Source organism: Motacilla alba, chromosome 2 (genome assembly GCF_015832195.1).
Source record: "Motacilla alba alba isolate MOTALB_02 chromosome 2, Motacilla_alba_V1.0_pri, whole genome shotgun sequence".
Classification (NCBI taxonomy): domain Eukaryota; kingdom Metazoa; phylum Chordata; class Aves; order Passeriformes; family Motacillidae; genus Motacilla; species Motacilla alba.
In genome coordinates, this window is record NC_052017.1 from 49,472,612 (window position 1) to 49,495,898 (window position 23,287).

General features: G+C 38.2%; 1 protein-coding gene across 1 annotated transcript in view; it reads right to left on the minus strand.

Annotated features, from left to right (window-relative positions):
- Nucleotides 1–23,287, minus strand: part of CNTNAP2 (contactin associated protein 2) — a 1,019,478-nt gene that overhangs the window by 109,875 nt on the left and 886,316 nt on the right. The window contains exon 16 of the mRNA XM_038163912.1: nucleotides 3,719–3,889. Within this exon, the coding sequence (XP_038019840.1) occupies nucleotides 3,719–3,889 (171 nt within the window). The remainder of the gene's footprint in view (nucleotides 1–3,718; nucleotides 3,890–23,287) is intronic.

The window sequence follows — 23,287 nt, forward strand, 5'->3', positions numbered from 1 at the left end:
AAGTGAGTAGAATATATCTTTCATTAGAATTATATGACAGTGTCATTGAGAGAGTTTTCTGGAAACTGACGGTAGATGCTTCCTCCCAAATAACCACAATTATGTCCCCTTCAAAATTTGCTTTCAGGAGCAAATCTTTTCCAAAACTTGGGATACCTCTCAAACAGAAAATTCAAATGTGATTTATTTGATAAGCATCTCAGGTATGAAGTAGCTACTTTTTCATAGTCATAACTCTAAAATCTTCAGTCCATATTTCATAAACGGACAAAATATATAGGAAAAAAAAGAGAACGCATTCTAAAAGAGAACACATCCTCTCTTTCTTACTCTAAAAACCAGTTCTAATTTTAAAATAATCTGGAAATTTGACCTGTCTTACAGAAAAGGCAGCCCTGCCTTACAGAAAAATTAATACCTTATTCAACTACCACCTTTCTAAGCAATCCTAGCCATTGTCAGCTGACCAGTCAGCTATGAAAACAATGAGGTTCTGTAGATTTACTGATGTATCTAAAAACTGAGGCTTCAGGTAATTCTACATCTCTGTCAACTATTCCATGCATGGTGACAACTACAAGCCTGCCAGAGGAGTTGCTTGATAAATGGAATAGCTAATGTCTTCAGCCACATTCATAGTAGCATTTTATCCCTGCTTTTTTCTTGACACCCTTCCTTGTCAGCCGTTTGCAAAAGCTATTTCTGAAATAAAAAACCCATGGTATTCCCTTCCTTCCTCTATCCCCCCTTCAGAGATGGCAATCAGAGGTTTTGCTGAAGGCATGTGAAGTTACTCTTCAAGACACTGCAAATGTCACCTCTTTTTCATATGTGTCAGGAGAGTTAGAAAGTCTGCACAATTATTAGACCCTAAGACAACATAAGACTCAAGAATTATTAGACTCAAAGACAGAATGCAGTAAAATTATTTAATGAGTGTTCCTAGTAACCACTTTTGTGCTCAGAATAAAACATGCAAACTCCTTTCCAAAGACTTGAAGCTAAGAATTTTAATAGACTGAATGACTGGTTTCCCTAATGCATTCACTAACTGCAGCAAGCTGATTAAAATACTGGATACTGTAGAACCTTTCGGTTTCTGGTCTACAGAGCTCAGCTTATGCATCATTAACCATGTATTACAGGTACACATAGCTATTTTACACAGAAGGGAAAAAGAAAATAGAATTTGTACATGCAGGATGCTGATTTTAACATTTTCCTTTTGGAATGGCAAAAAGCAAAGAAATTGAGAACAGGCTTTGTAGGAAGTCATCCTTCTCCAGTGAGAACTGTACCTGTATGAGAAGGCAATGAACAGACAGAAGCAATCCACTGGGTGAATCAAAACGGCTTTCAGTAAATATGTGGTGATGGTTTTTTATGTAAAAAGATGGTCTTTTTATGTAAAAAGCCTTTAATACAAAATAGCTGTTCTATTAGAGAATGTGATAGGTAGTTGAAAAGCAGCTTGCCAAAGGAAAGCTTCTTCAGAGTGTGGGGATAATTCTGTAATTACCTTACTGACATAAATTTATGTTCCTATTTAGAAACAAATTCACATATTAATTTTACAGGATTGCTACAAAAAGGAAACAGGCTTAAGAAGCAGCAGTGTCAACAGTAGAGCCATGTAAGGTATTGCTGAAATTCTGAAACTTTACTCTTCATTTAAATGAATTGCAGAAAACCATAAGTGCAGACTAGAACAAAAAACCCTCAAAAATACGTAAAACAAACATTCATTAATAAATGTGTAATTCAGAAAAGAGGGTGAGTTTCTCTTTATTACTGAACCCACTTTTTCATTTGTGACCTGTAGAACACTTAAGTCACAGGAAGGCCTTTTCCTGGAGCTCTGAAAATTTCAAGCAATAGTTTCCAGAGAAAAATGGTAGAGTGAATGCAACTATATCGAAGGAACTTCTTTGTATTTTTTAGCAATTACAGTCTACATAGTTCTTACAGTTGTTTTTCATCTTTCCTTACGGATGATATTTCAAATTATTCCATTAAGAATTTATAATCTAAAGTTTAGATTCAGGGACATGAGGCAGAGGTTAAATTTATGCATATGTCAGGTCTCAGCAAAGTCAGCGGATCTCAAGCATAGGTTTAAAAAAGGTTTAAAATTAAAGTCCTGTATAATGATACTCTGAGCACACTGCCACTTTCTTGAACTGGTACATCTATTCAGCGAGCCACTGCAGCATGATTATTATTCACCCTGAGCTGAGCTCAAAAGAACTTTAGTTGCTGTCAAGTCACCTGTACACACTGATAGTGTCACTTTTTAGCTAAGTAACAAACAGCATGGTTGGTCTGATTGCAGTGACTGAGTAAAGTAGAAAAGCAAGAAGCTCTGAAGATGCCCACATCAGCTGATTGTAAGTACTACTTAAATTCAAAAGGAAATGAAAATTAGTTGCCACTTTATTATTAAAAGGCTTTGCCCCTTGGTAAAGCAAATAAGACTATTCACTGTGACTCAATAGGAGCAATTTTGATTCACTGAAGTTTCAGATTAGAGAAATTGGATTAAGTCATGTGAATTAAATTTGTTGTAGAAAGAAAGAAAAAAAAGTCACCCAAATGGAACTTGGCATTTTATTCTTACTGGGAGGGAAAAATTTAAATGCATTTTAAAGGAACCTCTTAGTGGTTTCTAAATATCTACTTTCTGATTTGTGTGTTTAAACTTTGGGAAGTGTTGAAAATGGCTCTTTGCTTTCAAATTAAATGTGTGTATGTAAATCACATTGAATCTGCATAAAAGTACAGATTATGTAGGGTCCACAAGCCAACTGCTTCTCTTTCAACATTAATAACTCACTGACTTTTGTGCTACAACATTTAGATCTGGGTCCTTGGCATCCATGAGCAGCTCCTGCAGCGAAGGAAGCACACATACTTTTCCCAGTGCCCCAGTGCTGGAGTGCAGGGAGGCTGTAACGTGCTGCTAGAGGCTGTAATAACAACCACACATAGCACAGAGGGCTTCTCCCTGCTCCCGTTTATGGCAGGGTCAGGGGAGAGCAAAGGAGACATAAAACATGTTTCCCCCTAATTCAACTGCTTCAACTCCACTAAGCAGAATTCAGGCCCGGCTGAGGATTTCAGCACCTTCGTTGGAAAGTTTGCCCCATGGACATTAAAAATGGTTTGAATAATAAAATAACTTGCCTCTTGGTGTCATTATACCCTCTTTTTCAGATCAGTGATTTTATTAACAGATAATGCTGATAAAGATTTATTTTTATGAGATATTTTATGGCTTTTAAATATCATATGCAAGTTTTCAGTTCTTTGGCTCCTTGCAGTGCTGATTAGGATGGTGCCTCTTTTTTCCTCCTTTCCCCTGTTTCCAAAGCAACCATGAAATAAAATAGAAAAGCACACAGAGCTGAAGACATAAATTTTGAAGAAATAATTCTGACATACAATTTTGAAAACCCTTTTCATGTCAGTGTCATTTTTGTAATTGATGTTACCAGTTTTATTTGTCTTTGTGTTTTCCCCTCAATAAACAATTCAAATATACTTCAAGCACTCCTTTCATAAAAGGCAACTTGAAGACATATCAAGCAGCTTGATTTGGAAGTTTTTCCAGGATTTAGACAGCTTTCACATTTTACTAAATGGTACACATTTTTTAAAATCTACTATTCAACATAATATTTCAACTGCCAAGAACAGTAATAGGAAGTCTATTACTTACATTTCAGTTCCAGTTTGATGAAGTCAGTGTTCCCCAGATTCTCAAGAAACACCCCATCTGATGCTGATGTTTTGAAGTAGAAAGAGATGTCTGCACTGGTTTCCCCTTGGAAGGTGGAGAAGTGGAGGTAAGATGATGAAGTAACGAAAGAAGCTGCATTCCAGTAATTCCCTGCAGAGGATAGACAGGAAAGATATGTTTCAGTGCTCCATTGAAGCTGGTGGAAAAGTTGGAGATTTTAAGGTTCATCTATGCTACAGTGCTGTCTGTGCTGAAGAAAGAACCTCAAGCACCTTGATTCTTACTACCTCTGTTTTGTTTTTCTGGACATGGTGTGTCAGGTTTCAGAAGACAGAGCATGTTAACAGTAAATTTATTTTCAAGCTCTTAATTTATCATACCCAGTCATAGTCAAACGTTATTATTACATGTTTATTATAGTAAGACTATCACGGGAGATCAGACAGAGGGGCAAAACACTAATTTGGTGTCTGCCTCACCTCAGGCACATGCTTTGCTTTCATATATTGCTGCATGTGTGACTCGCCTTCAAAATTATTCTACACACTTACAATCCCTCCTGAAAGTGTAGCCATGTCTATCATGGCTATTAATTTAAATCAAAAGAAATTTCCAGTAAATGAAGCTAATCAATATAGAAAAATTAACATATGCACCTAATAGTCCCCTAGTACATTCCCACTGGAGAAATATAATAACACCCAAGAACTATTACTGTACTTTAGCTAGAAGGATAGTCAAATTCAGTGCAAGGTAGCATTACAATGCAAAAAAGAAGTCATAAGATATAAAAGCAGGTAAGATTCTCTTAATAAGAAGATCAAAAGATTCATAAGAGAAGGCTTTGGGGTGACCTAATCGCTGCCTTCCAGTACCTGAAGGGAGGTACAATAAAGATGGAGAGGGATTTCTTACAAGGGCATGCAGTAAGAGGGCAAGAGGGAATGGCTTCAAACTGATAGCCAGTAGGTTTAGATTAGATATTAGAAAGAAATTCTTTACTATGACGGTGGTGAGGTACGGGAACGGCTGCCTAGAGAAGCTGTGGATGCCCTATCCCTGGAAACGTTGAACAGGATTCTGAGCAACTGGTCTAGGGGAAGGTATCCCTATCCACAGCAGGGATGTTGGAACTAGACAATCTTTAAGGTCTCTTCCAAGCCAGGCCGTGTTACAATGATTCTATAGTGATGATATAGGTGATAGAGTAAGCCAATGAGAGACTGAAAGAGGTCATTCTAGTTTCATCAGAATGCTTATGTATCCAGCTTCAGAAATTCATTAGAATATCACTCATGATGTCATCACAGCTGAATCCTTAGTATTCCAGCTAATAAACACAATACTACTACTTTCCATTCCAGTCCAAAGTCCCAGATATTGCTTTTACATTGATTAATTACTGAAGTAAGTGATAATGCTATTATTTATCTGGTTATCACTGGATGAATATGAATGAGGATGGCTGAAGCTTCAGAAGATCAGCTGTGATGGTATATTACACTACTGGCCTACACCCATTTCAGAAGTTTTATTATTTGAGTAATTATTGATGTCTATTCAATTTTAAATTGAACATCTGAATTAGCAGGTGTTTTTAGGTATAAATAAAAGCATACTATTGCTTTCCATAGTACTATTCCATATCCTCCATTATAATTCTGCCTCTCTCAAGGATTTAGGGTATTTGGAAAAAGAAGCCATTTTCCATTTAGTTCAATGCATCCCAGGAGGAAAGTTGTAATTGAGATTTTGTGTGTGTATATGTGTAAACACACATTTGAGCAGTGAAAATGGCAAGAAATAGGCATTCATGAAACAGGTATGGGTTTGTGAATTAACCAGTTGGGCTAGATCAGGTAGTTTTCAACATGTATTACTATTTACCCTCCTTATACAAATGAATAATTTCCAGATTGAATGCTACTAATGATTTCTATAGAAATGTCAATAATCTTCGTATAATAAACCTACGTGGGTAAGAAATATCTGCTCCTTATTTGCAAAGTTGTTCTCTGAAAACATACCTAGTGCTAAAGCAGCACAGATAAAAAAAGTCTTGAATTTTATTTTCATTCGTGGTCTCAGGTCTCTTTCTCTCTCACTTTTCAAACTGCTCTCTCAATATTAGGGTTGCTTATGGTCTAGATGCATGAGTGCTTTGTCAATAATCTGTAAATACAGGGTCCAAATGGACTTTTTATATGCTCTTCCATTTGCAGATGTACCTGGACATCTCTATTTTACTTTACTGGTACCTACAGATATGCTAGCTGCTGGCAGAATCTCAAAAAAGATTTTACTTTACTGAATAAACTCACATGAAATAAGTGGGACTCAAACAAAAAGCCGGGAATATGTTAATACAATCTCTGTTCAGGAGCTAATTTAGCTGCCCTGAATAACCTTGTAGAAATGCTTGAATGTCTTTGTAACTTAAATAAGTATTTTAGATCCCTAGCTTTACATTCCTTGAATATTACCAAACTTGTTAGCCTAAAATGTGAAGAACACATGAAAAGTACAATTGCTGTGAATGTGATGAGAGCTATAAAATTCAAGTACTACTGGAGACAAATCTCTCTTCAGCAAGAAAGGTGTCTCCAGCCACCTCACTTCACCAAAAGAGACCAACACAGTGTATTATCATAATTAATATTTCAATAAAGTAGAGAAGAGTAGGACCTGCTATATGAAACAGCTATATATTTTGCAGTATTGCATTTACATATTTTTAATTATCTTGCAAACTTGAAACCATTAAATGCAATTTGACAGAGACTTTGCAATGCTGGGGCACTGTGGGTTAAATCCTTAACTATGAGAGTGCATAACCCAAATGCTGATTTTCCTTTACAGAGCAGTAGTTTTCAGCTGTACGTGACCAGTTGGAGATTTTAGGATTGGTCTTATTTGTGGATTTATCCAGCAGGGTCCAGCTCTATGGCAAAGATTTCACATCTTTACCACAGCACACTTGCAAGAAGGACTGCTGCTTCTGAGTGCCACTGCAGGGCCAGATAGGCAGGTGGGTTCAGGTGGAGCCTTCATCACCTTCTTATTGAAACTAAATGAATCAATTTTTATTTAGAGCTACATCCAGCCTGCTGAAGAGCTCCATCACTAAGGATTTTACATTTAATTCAAAATGCTATGATTTGACTTTGCAGAAAACCTTGTCTGCAGATGTTATTGGTGAGAGAGAAATATAAACAATTCAGACAGAATTGGAGACTCTGCACCTTGAGAGAGACATCTTCAAAGACTATTCATAAAAAAATTCCTATGAAGATAAAACCATATTTTTGCACTCTAGTATACATTAATCTCAAATCAGTTCAAGGGGAAAAATATTTTTATTAAAGAGTACAATAGAAATGTTTTGCCAAACATAAATAATGATTTTTATCATAAAATGATACCTTTTGATAAGAAATGGGCTCCCTAAGGAAATACTGTATAAAAATCCACTTTCCACACATTTATTTCAGTTTCTTGCTAGGAACTTTTATCAGTCACTATGCCACAAAATTTCTTTGGTACATTGTCACAATTCTTTCCTCAAGTGGTTTGAACATATTGATCCTACAGGCATTTTTCTCCCACTTTAAGCTGACAAGCTGTAGATGGAGAAAACTGGGACTGGAACTTAAACCATAGAGTAGACGTATGGCTCAGAAATATCAGACAGAAGGTGGAAAAGAGAGTTATTTAGAAAGAACACTATAAATGATAAGTTTTTAATTTATAATAATACCAGAGTCTAAAGATGATTTTTATTGTATTATCTGAAACATGATGTTATAACTCTACTTTCTTCTCTGAAACTCCAACTATAAATCAGTAATGAAGACCACAGCTCTGTTGTGCAGTTCTGTTGGTTTAAACTCACTTAGTGTTTAAATTTGATTTAAACCAATTAAACAGGTACAGAGCATGCTGCTGTCATGGAAGCACAAATACAAATCAATCAAGACACCAGACAAGCCTTTTCAGCCATTTGCAACTCAAGATAAATGTGGAGATCCCCAAGGCATGGCTGTGTTTTTCATAAAATTGCACATCTCCTGGTGATGACAGTAAGCCTTAGGACGCAGGGCACGCATAGGCAGGAAAGGGAATTGCTGACCACAGTGCCAGAGGAAACTGCCATGGATGTTTGCCTGGATCCAGGCAGGAAACAGAGCCATTGCTGAGACAGAGGTGCTTCAATGCACCAAGCAAGTAACACTTTGTGATTCTGTTTTAATTTGTGTCAAGGTTGCTCACTGCTCTGCATCTCCGCTGTGAAAATTAAAATAAAACTCATTTAGCTCCTGCAAAACACTCTTATTGAGTTCTCATCAGTTTTCCTAACCCTGAGTTACAGTGTTCTTTGTAATTTGTATCATACAAAATGTCTCTTCTACTGCTCCAAAAAGACTCAGTCTCAGACAGGTGGCTGCACTGTAATTGCAAAGGTGTAATTTTTACAAGAACAGAGATAGTCTGTAGCCACAAGAAACCAGCCCTACCACAAATGTTAATGAGAAGGGACACATCTTAAATCTCAGATAAAAAGATGAACTAAGACTTGAAGATTTTTTCCAATGAAGTCCTACCTCAGTGAGAAGGAAGGAGACCCATAATACTGACAGGGGCGAACACACTTTGTCCTGAGTTATGCAACATGAACAGGCATCTTTTAATGTGTGGCAACTCTCTAACTTGAAAACATAGAGTCACTGGCCTTATAGTAATCAGCCTTTCAGCTTCTTTTTTGCAATATTTTTGTTCAGAGCTCCCTTGCTGGCTCCCATCAATATCTTCTTTCTTAGCATGATTGAAATTCATGCTTTAACACCATCAATTTCACTTTTACATTTAAACCCAATTGAAATTGATAATGGCAATACCAGAACTGTAAAAGACATCAGTGCTTTTAGCCCTGCTAGGCAATCGCACTAGAGAACGAATGCTGCAGTGTCAGGCAGCTCTTATGTATTACAATAGACCAGAAACCTCCAGGGCCCTCATCTGCAGCAAAACAGATTTTCTATCAAAACCATTATGTGAATAAAATGTAAGAATAGTCTTCTATTTCAGAGGAGATGGATGTGTGAATGGAAAACTGTTCTGTGGCACAAAGTAATGGATTGAGATTATCCATACAATTATGCTCAACAAATCAAGTTGGTGTTTTTTTTTCCTTTTTTCTTTTTCCATTCTGAGATAGGAATTTATGCATGCACACAGAGCATTTTGGGTACCAGTATAGCAACAATCACACCTCAGACTCAAGTCTTCAGATCCATTTCAGAGTGGAACTGGCTGTAATGAAAACCATATTTGCTGTTGGACTTTCTATTTGAAAAGTCAAAGAAAATTGGCAGTGTTTCTTGCACTGAGTTGTACTTTATTGTGAAAGATGTAACCATGACCTCAAGGCAGGGCAGGTACTTTTCTGCCATCAGCGCTAATCTTAGGGATCAAGCTGAGCTTAGGGATCGAATCTTCAGTCTGAGCTGGAGTGGCGGGTGTGTTGGGGGAGAGGAGAGCAAGGGTGGCAAGTCGTCAGCATTCTCTCCTTTGCTGGGAGGGCTGCTATGCCAGTGGTTTCTTCCTGACTGAAATATCTGCTTGGTGTCATTTTTCGTTGTGCTAAAATGCTTTTAAACCTTTGTTTTTCTCTGGTGTGCAACTCCATGCTACATCTACTATGTTTCACTCTACTACATTTACTATATTTAATACACATATGATTAACTATATGTGGTAATTTATTGCATTTCTTTGATTTCTTTGGTACCCCTAGAATCAGTTTTGACCAGATCCAGTCCTGAATTAATTTGCTTGTTGGTGAGTTGCTTAGTGCCTTGGGTCCCCTGTATCAGTCAGTGCCCTGTGCCTGTATCCCTTTGTCCAGAATCCCACGTTTCCAGTTTTCAGGACTGAAATATATGGCTGAATATATGCCAGTTGTGCATTTCTCTGCCCACTGCCATTATCCTTATTGGTCCTGCACCTGGGCCACAACAACCCCATGCACTGCTGCAGGCTGGGGCAGTGCAGTTGGAAAACTGCTCAGGAGAAAGGGATTGGGAGCTGACAGCCAGATGGATACATGAGCTAGCAGTGTGCCTAGGTGACCAAGGGCATCTTGGCCTATATCGTGAGTAGTGTGGCCAGTAGGAGTAGGAAAGAGATTGTCCTGCTGTACTCATCAACGGCGAGGTTGCACCTCGAGCACTGTGTCCAGTTCTGTGTCATTCGCTTCAAAAAGGACATTGAGGCACTGGAGTATGTCCAAAGAGGGCCATGAAGGTGGGGAAGGGTCTAGGAAACATGTCTTATGAGGAGCAGCTGCAGGAAGTGGAGTTTTAAGCCTGGAGAAAAGAAGGCTCAAGAGGGACTGCTTGAAGAAAGTTGTAGTGGAGTAGGGGTCAGTCTTTCTTGGCACATCTTAGGTAAAAGAGTGAGAGGAAATGGCATTTAGTTTCGCCAGGGGAAGATAAGATTGGCTCTTACAAAAGATGTCTGCATGAGGCACTTGGGGATGTGATTTAGGTGATTTAAGCAATGATGGTGTTGCTGGGCTGACAGTTGGACTAGATGGTCTTGAAGACCTCTTCCAACCTTGATGATTCTGTGGTTATGTTAGTCATCGATATCTTATTCTGCAAAAAGTAACTACTCTTTACTATTATCTACATAAAAGGGGGTTGTACCATAAGAAGATAAGCAAAGATAGTACAAACTATGTATAGTAATCCTGCCATTAGGAAAAAAAAAAAAAAAAAGTTGTTTCATCTGAACAACGTTTGAGGCAGTGCTCAAAATAGTCCAAGCCTCTGTGGTCTTGAATACTCCCTACCATACCCAAAGACTAATTAGAGACAGCAATAATATATTTCTTGGGCTGTGGGTTAACAATTTATCAACATCACAGCAGAATATCACTTGAAAAGAAGCATGTAAATTGCTACTTAATTTAAAATTAAGATGGTAGAGTCCTGATTTACTCAATCCAAACCTGAATCAAGAAAAATAAACCAGAAGAGCTGCTACACATGATGTTGCCTTAATAGCAGAAAAGTCTTTTGACAACACACAGGAAAAATAATCCCCAAGTGAACAGATGGAGAGTGTATTAGCACTGTATAACAGCAAACTGACTTACCCCCTTTCAGGCTAAATAAAAATATAGGTGAGATTTCAATTTCCAAGCTAAAACTAGCTATGGATCTTTCAACAAAGTAACAAATGGCTGGAAGTCCTTAACAAAACCTGCTGAGAATATCAATACATATAGAGATAAGCTCAGAGTTAACAAAACAGAAAACTTAGCACTGCAGTGGTTACTGTAATGTTAAAGACAATTCCAATTTTAAAAGATAAATTATAAATTGCAGAATTTTTTTACATTGACCTTTTTATACCTTGACTTTTTTTTTTTTCATTGACCATCTAGTCCAAATGCCTGACCACTTTAGAGCTGACCAAAAGGTAAATCATGGCTTTAAGAATGCTGTCCTTAAATACTGTCTTAAACACTGACAGGCACAGGCATCAGCCACCTCTCCAGAAAGCCAGGTCCAGGGCTTGGTCACCTTCCCAGTACAAAAAATGTCCCCATGTCAAGCATGAACCTTCCCTGATGGGTGCAGCTTTTAGCCGTTCCTATGTGTCCTGGCACTGGGTACCAGGGAGAAGAGCTCAACACCTCCTTTTTCTGACTCCTGTTTAGTCTCCTGTGAACCAGCGCTCCCAGAACCCTCTCTGCAGGGCTGTTGTCCAGACACTTCTCTCCCATGTCTCTGCCTGACATAGCTCCATAGGGCAGAATCTGGCATTTTGACTTATTAAATTTCATCCCATTAATCAAAGCCTAATGATCCATTCTCTCAGATTCCTCTGCAAGAGTTCTTGTCCCTCAAGAGAATCAACAGCAACTCCCAGTTTGGTTTAATCAGCAAACTTGCTGATGGTGCATTCAACTACTGCACGCAGATTGTTGATAAATATATAACCCCTTCAATTTCTATACTACACCTGAAACTCAAAGTAATTCCTCAAGGCTTCTCTTCTGGAAGTTCATTGCATGCACCTTCTCTGAAGGTGAGATCCTGTAAAAGCTTAGCTGTCTACTCATTTGGGTAGTGACCTTCCACTCATATCCTTGCCTCCTCCAGTTGTGGGGAGGTTTGATCTTCACTTACAGAACTTTGCCACCTCTTCTTCTGCATGCCTGCCACTGCTGTGACAATTGTTGACCTCATTAAAGAACTTATCATCTTTTCTCCTGGGGCCAAGGTCTAAAGCCCCAAACTCCTTTATGCATAGCAAGATACTGAGGAGAGAGTAAGTGTCTTAAAAATTACAAATGCAGGCAAGTCTTACATTAGTTCTTTAGAAATTAAAGAGTTCCTTCCCTATTTGGGATCAAGTTGAGTTCTCTGGTCAGCAATGAAGGGCATAACATATATTAACATTGTAGTAAGACGGATAGCAGTTTATCAGCTGTCATTATAAATAATCTGTTTTTATAAAGATTCTCAAGTGACATAACAGTTACAAGACACTGATCAATGGATATAAACACAGATGCTAAAGTTTGCTTTACTCTGCCAGTCACTATATTTGCTGAGTGAGGGAAAAGTGCAATCACATTTATCAGTGAAATGTTGGAGTCAATAAAACAGATTCAGTGATGCAGAAATGTTTCCAGCACCTGCTGTGTTTCCTGCAATCATCTTTGGAAGATCATTTTTCAAAACTCTTGCCTCCTGGTCACAATGCCTAATCACGATACATACCCTGTCACTGCTGGCATCATTACTTTCATCCATCTAAAGAATGAAAGGTCCTGATCTGGCCTGGTTTACAACCTGGAGCTCTGTAATGTGCTGATAGAGCTTTAATGATGCATGTAAACTGGTGTCCTTTCAGGGGAATTTTTTTAAACAATAAGTGACCTGTAAACATGGGCTTGATCACCACTGTGCCACAGTCAAGGCGGTATGTAGGATCCTTGCCACGGTGCCAGAATGGTAAACATTAAATACAGGAGCCTGCTGCTGCCCACAAACCTTGTTACTGAGAGGATCTGATTCTCTGTTGTCCCCTATATATTGGTGGCTGTTTAGCTGTGCAAAACAATTGGGAAGCTTTCCATTCCCACCTGGTAATGCTGCATAATCACCGTATGCTCAGCACACATCTGTGCAAGATGGAAGGCAAAGACACGAGGACAATAACGTAAAAAAAAAAAATTTCTTAAGAATTCAGTTCCCCTGTGGTACTAACTCTATTCCCTGTGCTGCAGAGGTGAACTACAGAAAATGGTAGCTCTCTGATCCTTGGCAAGGTGTGTGGACAATGAGATGCAGCTCTAGAGCTCTGTAGAGTCAGAGCCATTGCATTGGCCAACACCATGTGAACAACATGATCCAATATCCATTTTTTCTGCCATTCCCATTTGCTCTTCCTGGCATGATGTTTTAAAAGAATGTGCTGGGTAATTTTCACACAGTTCTTCCCCTCTACATTTTCTCATTTTCTCTGCTTAGAGTGACATTTTTGTTTGGATTTGTAGCTTTAAAATCACCTGTGTTTGGCTATGGATCTGGACCCAGTGTCCTGGCTCTTTGGTCACCTGATTTGTTCTCCTAGACCAGCTACACTTTCACATTGGAAAATGTTTTCAGAATTAAAATGTAAGATGCAATTTGTTCTTGATGTAGTACATTAACTATTCTTCATGCCATTGATTCCATTGTTATTGACAGAAATAATGTAATTTTTTTGCTTGATCTTCTATTACTGGATGGATTTCAGAGACTGCTGAACTAAAGCTGAGAATATTTAAGTCACAAGTTATGACTAGGTCCTTTGGTGATCTGTAGTCCTCTAAACTGATGAAATTTACAGCTAAAATAATTTGCTTGAAGTAATAATTTAATTCAGCAGATGCATTAGTACAATCATGCTGTTCTACTGCTTATTTGTAGAAATATACTTTTACTGACTCCTTTGTTCATGTCCCAGTTCCCAGTTACTTATAAATACTTCAGATATACATTAAACCTACAGTTGAGTAAAATTGTCTTCATTCTTATGATTCCACTCCAGTTTCATGTCACTGTAACATTATTCCAAGTCCAACTTCCTATATTTTTTTTGGCATGCAGTTTTTATGGACCATAGCTACTTATACAAGAATTTGCAAAGAATTTGAATTATAGAGATGGACATCGTGTTCTGAATTCAGACAGCTGAGAGCTTAACACCTCCATGGCCTCCCAGTCCTACATTGCTCTAGGAACTGGAAAGAACCACTGGACACCATGTTATGGTACCACTCCACCCTAGACACTGGTGCCTTGGCTAGAACATCTGCTCTACTCTGAGCCATGGCCCTGGAAATGCTGCTTGATATGCCTATGTTGATACAGACTTTCCCCCTTCTGTCTTTGAAAAAAATGTCTTTGCAAAGTAATTTTACAATTCATTTCTATATCATCTATGGCAGAGAAACTTTTCACATGACTGCATTTGAACATTTATTCCATTCCCTGCATGTTCCTTATCTTTAAAATAACTCATTAAGACTATCACTATGTCCAAATATCTTCCTGTGATCTGACTGTCTCAGCAGTATTCTAAATCCAAGAACACAAAGATAGAATACCTACAAAATTTAAATTAAAAAATAAAAGTTTCTTATTCTCAACATTGCCATTAATGACAGTTATAATATTGTTATCAGAGAGCACACTTGTAGGCGCAAAGGTGGGCTCCCGGTGGAAAAGCAAATTTACTGTAGGAACTCCAGCTCACCCTCTCCTAACAGGCATTGTCTACTCACACTTCAAATTCCACACAGGTGATGCAAGCAAATATATGTAGTATAATAGCAAATATAAACCAGAACAGTAATGAAAACATTTTAGACTAAATAAGTCGTCATATGGAGAGAGAAGAAATCTATTGAACTCCTGTTGCAGCTTAGTGGTAACAGCACTGAGACCAAGAATCTTAGATGAATATATATGTTAAAATGCTTTTTTACGAATTTGACTATTAAACCAATCAGAGGTTAGAGATGTGTAACAAAGACTTATACATAGTACATCCAATAAAAAAATACCAGCTTTACCATAAAAAAACCCAAACTATCACAAATAACCCATGCTAAAGGTTTAACTTCCCTAGAGAACTCCTTCCACCCCTTCCAACCTCAATTATTTTGTGAAAGTATGAACAATGTTTCCAACTTGCATAAAAATTACAAGGAAAATAAATACAAAAATGGAAATGAAATTAGTATTTTAGAGGTGAAATGGTTCGTGGAAACAAAATATAACTCTGCATCTACAGGAGATCTGATTCTGACCTCTTGCAAATCACTTAGACTTAGCTCTACTGTTCATGGCATTACACTCCATTTACACAAATCTGAGAATATTTACTCAGTGTTTACTTCCCAAATCTTTTCAATCTCAGCCAAAAGACTGTGCAATGAAAGAAAAAAATGATGTGAAAAAGATATCTTATAAAGAACCAAAGTTCGTTCGTTCTTTCTTTCTTTCTTTCTTTCTTTCTTTCTTTCTTTCTTTCTTTCTTTCTTTCTTTCTTTCTTTCTTTCTTCTTTCTTTCTTTCTTTCTTTCTTTCTTTCTTTCTTTCTTTCTTTCTTTCTTTCTTTCTTTCTTTCTTTCTTTCTTTCTTTCTTTCTTTCTTTCTTTCTTTCTTTCTTTCTTTCTTTCTTTCTTTCTTTCTTTCTTTCTGTTTCTTTCTTTCTTTCTTTCTTTCTTTCTTCCCTGCATGCCTGCCTGCCTTCCTGCCTTCTTAGCCTTTCCCATCCCAAACATCGCTCTACTAAACAGTCATCTAGAAATTTGGACTTGTAAAGAATGTTTCAGCTGGCTTATAACAACAGAAAGTTGCAGATAAAAACTGCCTTTAGACATTTTACAAAGCATGGTACTGAGTGGGAAAAACATGAACATCTAAAACTAGACTTTCAGAACATAAAAGGAACCCCTTGCAGTGAAGATTTTTATCTGAAATGGAAGGTGACTCGGGGTAAAGGCATTGTGCCATAATTTAGTCATTCTAAATTCAATTTCTTGGCTCTGACATTCTTAGCATACATGACCCTGGCCAAGTTGTTTATGGCTTATGCCTCCAGAGACTGAGATCTCTGAGGTGAAGAAAATACTTCTCTTTTCTCCTTTGTAAAGTGTTCTTGAATCTTGATTTTGTAGGACTGTCAACATTTGCAGCAAATTGTGGTTACAATCTTAGGCTGCAAGAGGCAGCTTTTCTATTTGAAACAGAGTACAAAACTTGGCTGGAATTTGAACATGCTCCTGTGACACAAGAGTCAACAATAATTTTCCACAAATTTTCTTCTTATTTTTCACATTATCCAAATACATTGGTGTTGGATGAAGTCGTTAAAGGAACATCAAAAAATTTTGAAATTAGAGAACACAATGTGGCAACATTATTTATGGATAAAAATATATACATGCATAAATGTTAGATCTAACAATACTTAAAAAGGAAAGATGACAAATACTTTTCTATTTGTTTAAAAGCAAATACTTCTTCACAGTGTTTTTTAACCTTGCATGACTGTAATTATCTCACAGTGACAAAGATACCCATCATGGCACATTACTCATTATGACTTTTTTTCCAATATAAATACAAATAAATGTTATAAGGTTCTTAGATAGTTTATGAATACTGGTGATTTTTACTCAGACTTTGCTTTGCTCAGACATGCAGCCCAAAGCATAAGGCTCCTTAGTAATCCTTTTATAAGAAAAATAAATAACTATCAGACATGGCAGATCTAAACTTTTTGAAAGGGAACATCACAGTCATGCTTACTATCACAGCTACTAGGTCAGCCATTTGGTGTTGGAAAAGAGTTGAGGCTAAACTAAAGAATCAGAGCTATGGTCTGTATTTGGTCTAAATGAGAAACTACGCACAAGCTGTGAAGAGTTTGGGCTGCTGACACCAGAGGTGTACTTCACTTTGATCTGCAAAGACTTTCTTCTTCTGAAAGAGGGAAGAGCTGTACTCTGGCACTCAACTTGACAGGTTCCTTCATCAGGAAAAGATAGCATTTGTGCACAGCAATTTTGATTCTCAAATGGAGAGGAAGGGCACAAATGGACCAAAATATACTTGTATTGATCAACTGAGATGTCAGATATGCATTTAAAAGGCAGTCTTGGGGAAAAAACCTTGGCTGCACAGAAAATGATATGAATTGGGATCTGATTTAGGGAAATCACCTAATTTCACAGGAATTTGCTCCTTCATGACAATCTCTGTTGGAGGAAATTCTCCCAAGGACAAAAATAAATTTGGCTTTTGTCTAAGGAAATATTGACACGAGTCAAGGAATGCCTTGGAACAAAACCAGAGCTAACCCTGGAGATGGAAGCACTTGAGATGTGCCGATATACCCGAGTCACTGAAGCTCAGACACCTCTCCAGGACTGGAGTGGAGGGCTGGAGAGCTGAGAGCAAAAGCTGGCCTGCACAATCTTCCCACAGCCTGCGCTAAGACAGGCTCTCTGCATTACTCTGTGTTCTTCTCATTTACTGTATGGGCTTGGCTGGAGTTCCTTCATGTAGATAGAGCTGAACTGTGCCTTGTAAACTTAACATATGCCTGTACTAATTACCTCACCTGCAACTTGACCCTCTAGGTGGGGCTGCTCTAGCTTGGATTCAGCCTTCATGTATGTCACTATAATGGAAATTAGATTTAGTCCTTCCTCTTCAGTCTATAAATAGGCAGCCTGTAACCAGCATTGCATGTTTCCTGTGTATCCTGACAGTGAATCTTTGTGATATCGACTCTCTGCATGTGATGGTGGGCCACCTTCTCGGCCATCTTACAGTGTTGCTTAAGAACACACTGAACAGAGCGCTTGGCTTCAACCATCACTAGTCCGATTTGTGGGTACTTAACCTGGTCTGCTGTTGTCTTGTGTTTATAGACATTTGTTTCTGAATTTGTTTATAGACATTTGTTTCTGAGTTTGTTTAGTATTCTATGGGAGCTTGAGGTACAAATAAATACAGGTTAAACCAGGAAATTTGATGAGGAGGAGCCAAATGAAATCCTGTTCTGCAATGAAGACAAAACTGGCACCTGTGTTTATTATGTTGTCTCATTGCAAGTGAACAGCTTATGTACATATTATTATATATGCATGTCAGTATTTGTCAGCAATCCAGGCTCTTACTGTTTTTCTCTAGAAACTTATATTTTTTTCAGTGACAGCGCAGGCAGATAATGGAGTACGACAAAGAAAACCATTCTCCCGCTACATCCCTCTTCCTCACTCCTTCCTTCTCAATCCCTCACCCAAAAAACACCCCAAACAAGCAAACCAGGAAGAATAAAAAGAGTATTAATTAATGACAGATTCAATTTTTTTTTTTTCTGAGAATTTGAATGAAAGCCAACAAAGGGTTAGCAAAAAATAATCTCAGAGCCTGGTCACTGCTGAACTTACCTTATCATTTCTGATTTCATTACTAACTTTCTAGAAGAACAGTTGAACCTGCAAAATGTTCTTTCTCTCCCATGTGCTGAGCACAGTCAGCCAGCTGCTGTGAGTGCTGAGGCAATGAGGGCTGGGGAATAGGGTGGCAGCAAAGTGGATTACTTCAGCTGCATCTAAAAATGTATGAATTCTTCAGAGAGAGAGCAACAGGTTCTGCTTCAGAAAAGGGCTGATTGGTTTTTCTAAAAAAATGGTTGTGGCTCAGTGAAAGGCTCAAATGCTCCTATGAAGGAAAGAAACATCATCTTCATATGAGTAGCATGAGGACAATCCTGTCCATAAACATTTATTGCAAAAAGTACACAAATAGGAGGGATTGAAAGTTTATTTTGCAGATTAAACCTGGCCTGTCAGTTTTTTTCTGTTGTCTGTTTCTTTTCTTATTTGTTCAAGGGTTTTTTTGTGTTTTTCTCTGTGCTGGATGTGTTTGCTTTTATTTTTTTTTTTTAGTTGGTTGGGTTTTTTTTCCCCATCTGACTAGTGATTATGCAATTTCTTTGGCTTATACTTATGATAGTACTGGTTATGCTTTTACTGAGAAAAATAAGTCTTATTTTGCAAGCACATGTCTGCACTATTTCCTCTGAGAGACAACATGATGCCAAGGCAAGTTTTTCAGTATCAAAGGCAGTTGATAATGCTTGTCCCATCAGAGGAAAGAGGAACTTAGAAGTATCATAACCAGGTTCAGCACTATTTACCATTTCATTGACTCTGCAAATAGTATTAGCAGCCTCTCCCTTCAGAGAATGAAAAGCTAGTGGTTAGCAAATCAGTAAGTTTCTGTTCTGTTCTATTCTTTCTTTGAATAACTGAAAGAGCAAACAACTCCTAAGTCAAAGGGTAAATCTAGACAAAAGATGATTATTTGCAAAGTCATTTGGGTTTTCCTCCCCTTTCAAAGCCATAAGGTCATAAAATATCTAGCCTTCATCTTCATAAACTTCTAGCTGAGCATTTTTCCTCTTCTGTTACCACATTTTTAGATTTGCAAGTTAATATCAGTGGGAAGTTTTTGTGACTTCACCCTCTTGCCCCCCTTCCCACCCCCAGTCTTATCCACACATCTGTATATTTAGGCTGAAGAAAGAATGAAACCAGCTTTAATCAGATGATTACCTACCTGCAGACTACTGCAATTTGGTAATCCAACTCATCTTACTGCTGTGGCATCACTTAAATGGAATGCTTTTCAAAAATACAGAATCATAGGAGAATTGTTTGCCAGATTTTACTTTTAAGGGAACATGGATTCCTTCTCTACTGAAGTAAACCAGTGTTTCATAGCATGAAGATTACTTTTTAAAATGGAAACGGCACATTCTGCTACTAATTATAGATGCAAATCAGGAAATGGTATATTGACCTTAACAGCTTTTAGTCCTTCTACAACTTGAATATGCCACTGCTCTAAAATCTCTTAAGCTTATCCAACTTAATGTTATAAGAAATTTTATCTGATATTATGACAATTGGAGAAAAAGATGGTTTGAATTAAAAGCCTGGGGAAAAACCTGCACACACACAAAATGTTTTAAAGCTCTGTACAGATTTTCTTCTTGAGCTTAAAACAACATGGCAGCTATGGCTTTTCCTCCTGGATGTAAACCTAATGCCCAGTTTTCTGTATGTCTTAACTCCTGTGAGTATTTCTACTGAAAAACTTTGGCAGACCACCGTCTCAAAGTAAAAGATTAAACCTTTTCTCCTGTTCCCATGAATTTTAGTCCTGAGGAAAACACAAATCAAAACGACTGAAAAGGAAACATGACAAGTCATATCTACTCAGGGAGGGTAATAACCAAGTATAGAAAATTTAAGGTATTGACATGATCTGATGTTCTGTTCGAAGGTGACTTAATCACAGGTTTCTGCACAGAAAGGATCCAGACTTCAAACAATTGTGCTGGGCTTGCTGCCAGGAAGCCTCATAACTGAGTGCTGCTATCAGCTCTTCCAAGAAGGAAAAGCAGAAATAAAAAGGCCATCAGGAAAAGCAGAAATAAAAAGGCAAAAAGGAAAAGTTCTTGGTTGTCTAACACTTTTGGCATGTTAGAATGCTTGTCAGAGAAGTACCCACTCCAAACACTGAATTTTTCCTTAATGGACAGATGGACTCTGGCCTTAGTTCCTCATGGACTTAAACATAGGCTTGTCTGAAGGTAAACATTACTAATCAAAAGTGTCAGTATTTTGATAGGTTGTGCCTTCTGAAAAAAAGGATCAGGACGAGAAACTGGTACCTTCCCTAAAGACCATTACTCATCTGAGCCTCAAATAGGACATGTCAGATATCAAGGAGAGGTACAGAAAAAGAGAAAAGCTCAGGAACAATAGTCCAGAGCAGTAAAAAAAAAAAAAATAAAAATGGGCTGAACAAAAATCCAGGCAGAAAACCTCAGCTTTTGTAAGGAGAATAATTCACAATAACAAGACTAGCTCTAGAGCAAAAATGATGGCACTCAGTCTTGTCACTTGTTTCATCCATTCTTGTTCTAAAGTCTATCTCATTATAAATCTTGCTCTTGTCCAAGCTTCTTCATCGCATGCAGTAACGCCATGTCTTGCATGTTCACCTACCATTACATCAGTTCCCTCAGCATGGACATCCCAGGGAATGTGACAACAGTATTTTGATAGAAATTCTTATCAGAAAGAGTGTTTGTATCAGAAATAATGTGACCAGAAGGACTGAAAAAGTGATCACACCCCTGTACTTGGCATTGGTGAGGCTGCACCTTGAATCCTGTGTTCAGTTTTAGCCCCCTCACTACAACAAAGACATTGAGGTGCTGGAATGTGTCCAGAGAGGGGCAATGGAGCTGGTGAAGGGTCTGGAGCACAAGGCTGATGAGGAGCAGCTGGGGGAGTCAGGGTGTTTAGTCTGGAGAAAAGGAGGATCATGGGGACATGGTCAACCCTTTTTCTTCAGCCTCAATGACAGTAATTTCCACCCCCAAAAGCTGACACAGTATAGATACACAATATCACTACAGTTTTTCTTGGGGTCTAAAATTCCATTAAAAAAAAAAAAAGAAAAAAAAAATAGCTGCTGCATGGTTAAGGAAAAGGAAATTTGTGCATCTATGACAGGTTCACGAGGATGTTAGCTGTCTGTCTCTGTCTTCCCAGCAATTTTTGGGTACTGTTGATTTCTCCAACTGGTCAGAGACTAGTGAACATGACTTAGATACTGAATAGCAAAGTGTTTGAAACTAATGCTTTGCAGTGGCATTTGTCTGTTATTTGTACTATCTACAGTGTATTCTGTTACGGGCCTGAAATTTTCTGTTGCAACTTCAGATAAAAGTGCTTCTCTCTGCATTACCCACACTGCTGCCTATTTCTCTGATCTCCATCCCACAAAAAGTTGGAACATTGATCCACAGAGCAAGTGAGTTAAAAGTATCTGCTATACATTCATTCTCCTGTTTGTTTTGATTTATTTTACAGCCTTTTTGCTATTTCTTATGTCACTGCTGGATTTCTGCACATCTAGGGAGGTGTCACCTTATCCTCCTGGTCCATAGAACTGCAGCCACGTTACTTGTCTGGCCAGTGTGAACCCACTCTCTGACTCTGTCCCAGAGCTGTGGCTGGGGTTTTGGCAGAGGCAGATTACTAGTGTATTAGGCTGAGCAGAGCCTAACACATCCCTGAGAACGTGCTCTCTGAGCTGGGGGAAGCAGTTGTTACCTGTTGGAGGCTGCTAGTGATCTGCCTGTGTCTTACAGAAACAAAATGAACGTGGTGTGAGAGGAGAGACAAGGAGGGTGTCAGCTCATCTGCACTACACTTGTGGAACTTCAGAAAAGTTAGTTTAGGCCTTGACCCTGTGCTCTGCTGCAGTAAGTGTCATGGCTGTGAGGCCTTGAAAGCCTGTTCAGAGTCTTCAGAAGTGCATCCTCATCAAGTCTCTCCTTTCCACGCCATGTCCATCACAATTTCACACTGGAAGGGATAAAGGTGCACAAGTGCCACTATAGTGACCAAAGTGACATGGAAGATACAATTTAACCCAAATTTGGCTTTTCAAAGGGTTGAAGAAACACCGTGCGGCACTTCTGAGGCCAAATTTGGTATGTGCAGCCACAGCTCTGTAGCTAGTTCTCTGTAAGTGTTTGCAATAAATAATCCAATTTTAATTAACATGGGATATAATAACTCTTATTAAATCTAAATTGAATGCAGGTTAGGGAACTTAAATTTGTAGTACTGCCCAATACAAACCTCCAGAAGTGGCAGCTTCAATCCCATTACTCCAAGTTTTATCACCATGTTAAAAATGACCTGCTAAATTACTCTCCTGGGCAATGCGTAATGCCATAAAAATTAAACACTAATTTATTACTTAAATAAAAGACATCAGAGATTGTCAGGGTGTTAAACATCAGGGCTGGCTTGTTTTGCAAACCATATTTTATGACAGACCCAGCTGGTACTCCTTAAATGGAGCTCAAATAAACAACCTTTTTTCTAAATGAAGGCAAACAAAAGCCAGGATGGGCTACTGGCTCTGGGATTTCAAACTTTTATTCCAACATGGATCACATGGTAGTGGAGTGACTATGTCTATCGCTGCCATTGGTGACTGAAAATATCATATCTTCAGTAAATAAACCCATTATTTATATATATAACCTCCCTGGACCAGAGGTTTAACAAAACAACCTGTCTGCAGTGTTATTGCTTTCAGAGCACGGGCTGCTGTTCTTTATCACTGCTGCTTTGTGCCAGCTTTGCTAGCCAGATATGAGACTGATAATAACCTTTCTAAAGATTCAATTGCAACTTTGCCATTGACATAAAATGAAGCACAAGCAGGAATGACACCACTTTCTCTTTGATGGCTGTTTTATTTCATTTCCTCCTCCTAGAGTTTGTGCAGAACTGTGGCAGATCAAGCATCAATCTTCCCTCAACTCTCTCTTTCAGCAGGAAGAATAAAGCATACAATACACAGTATTA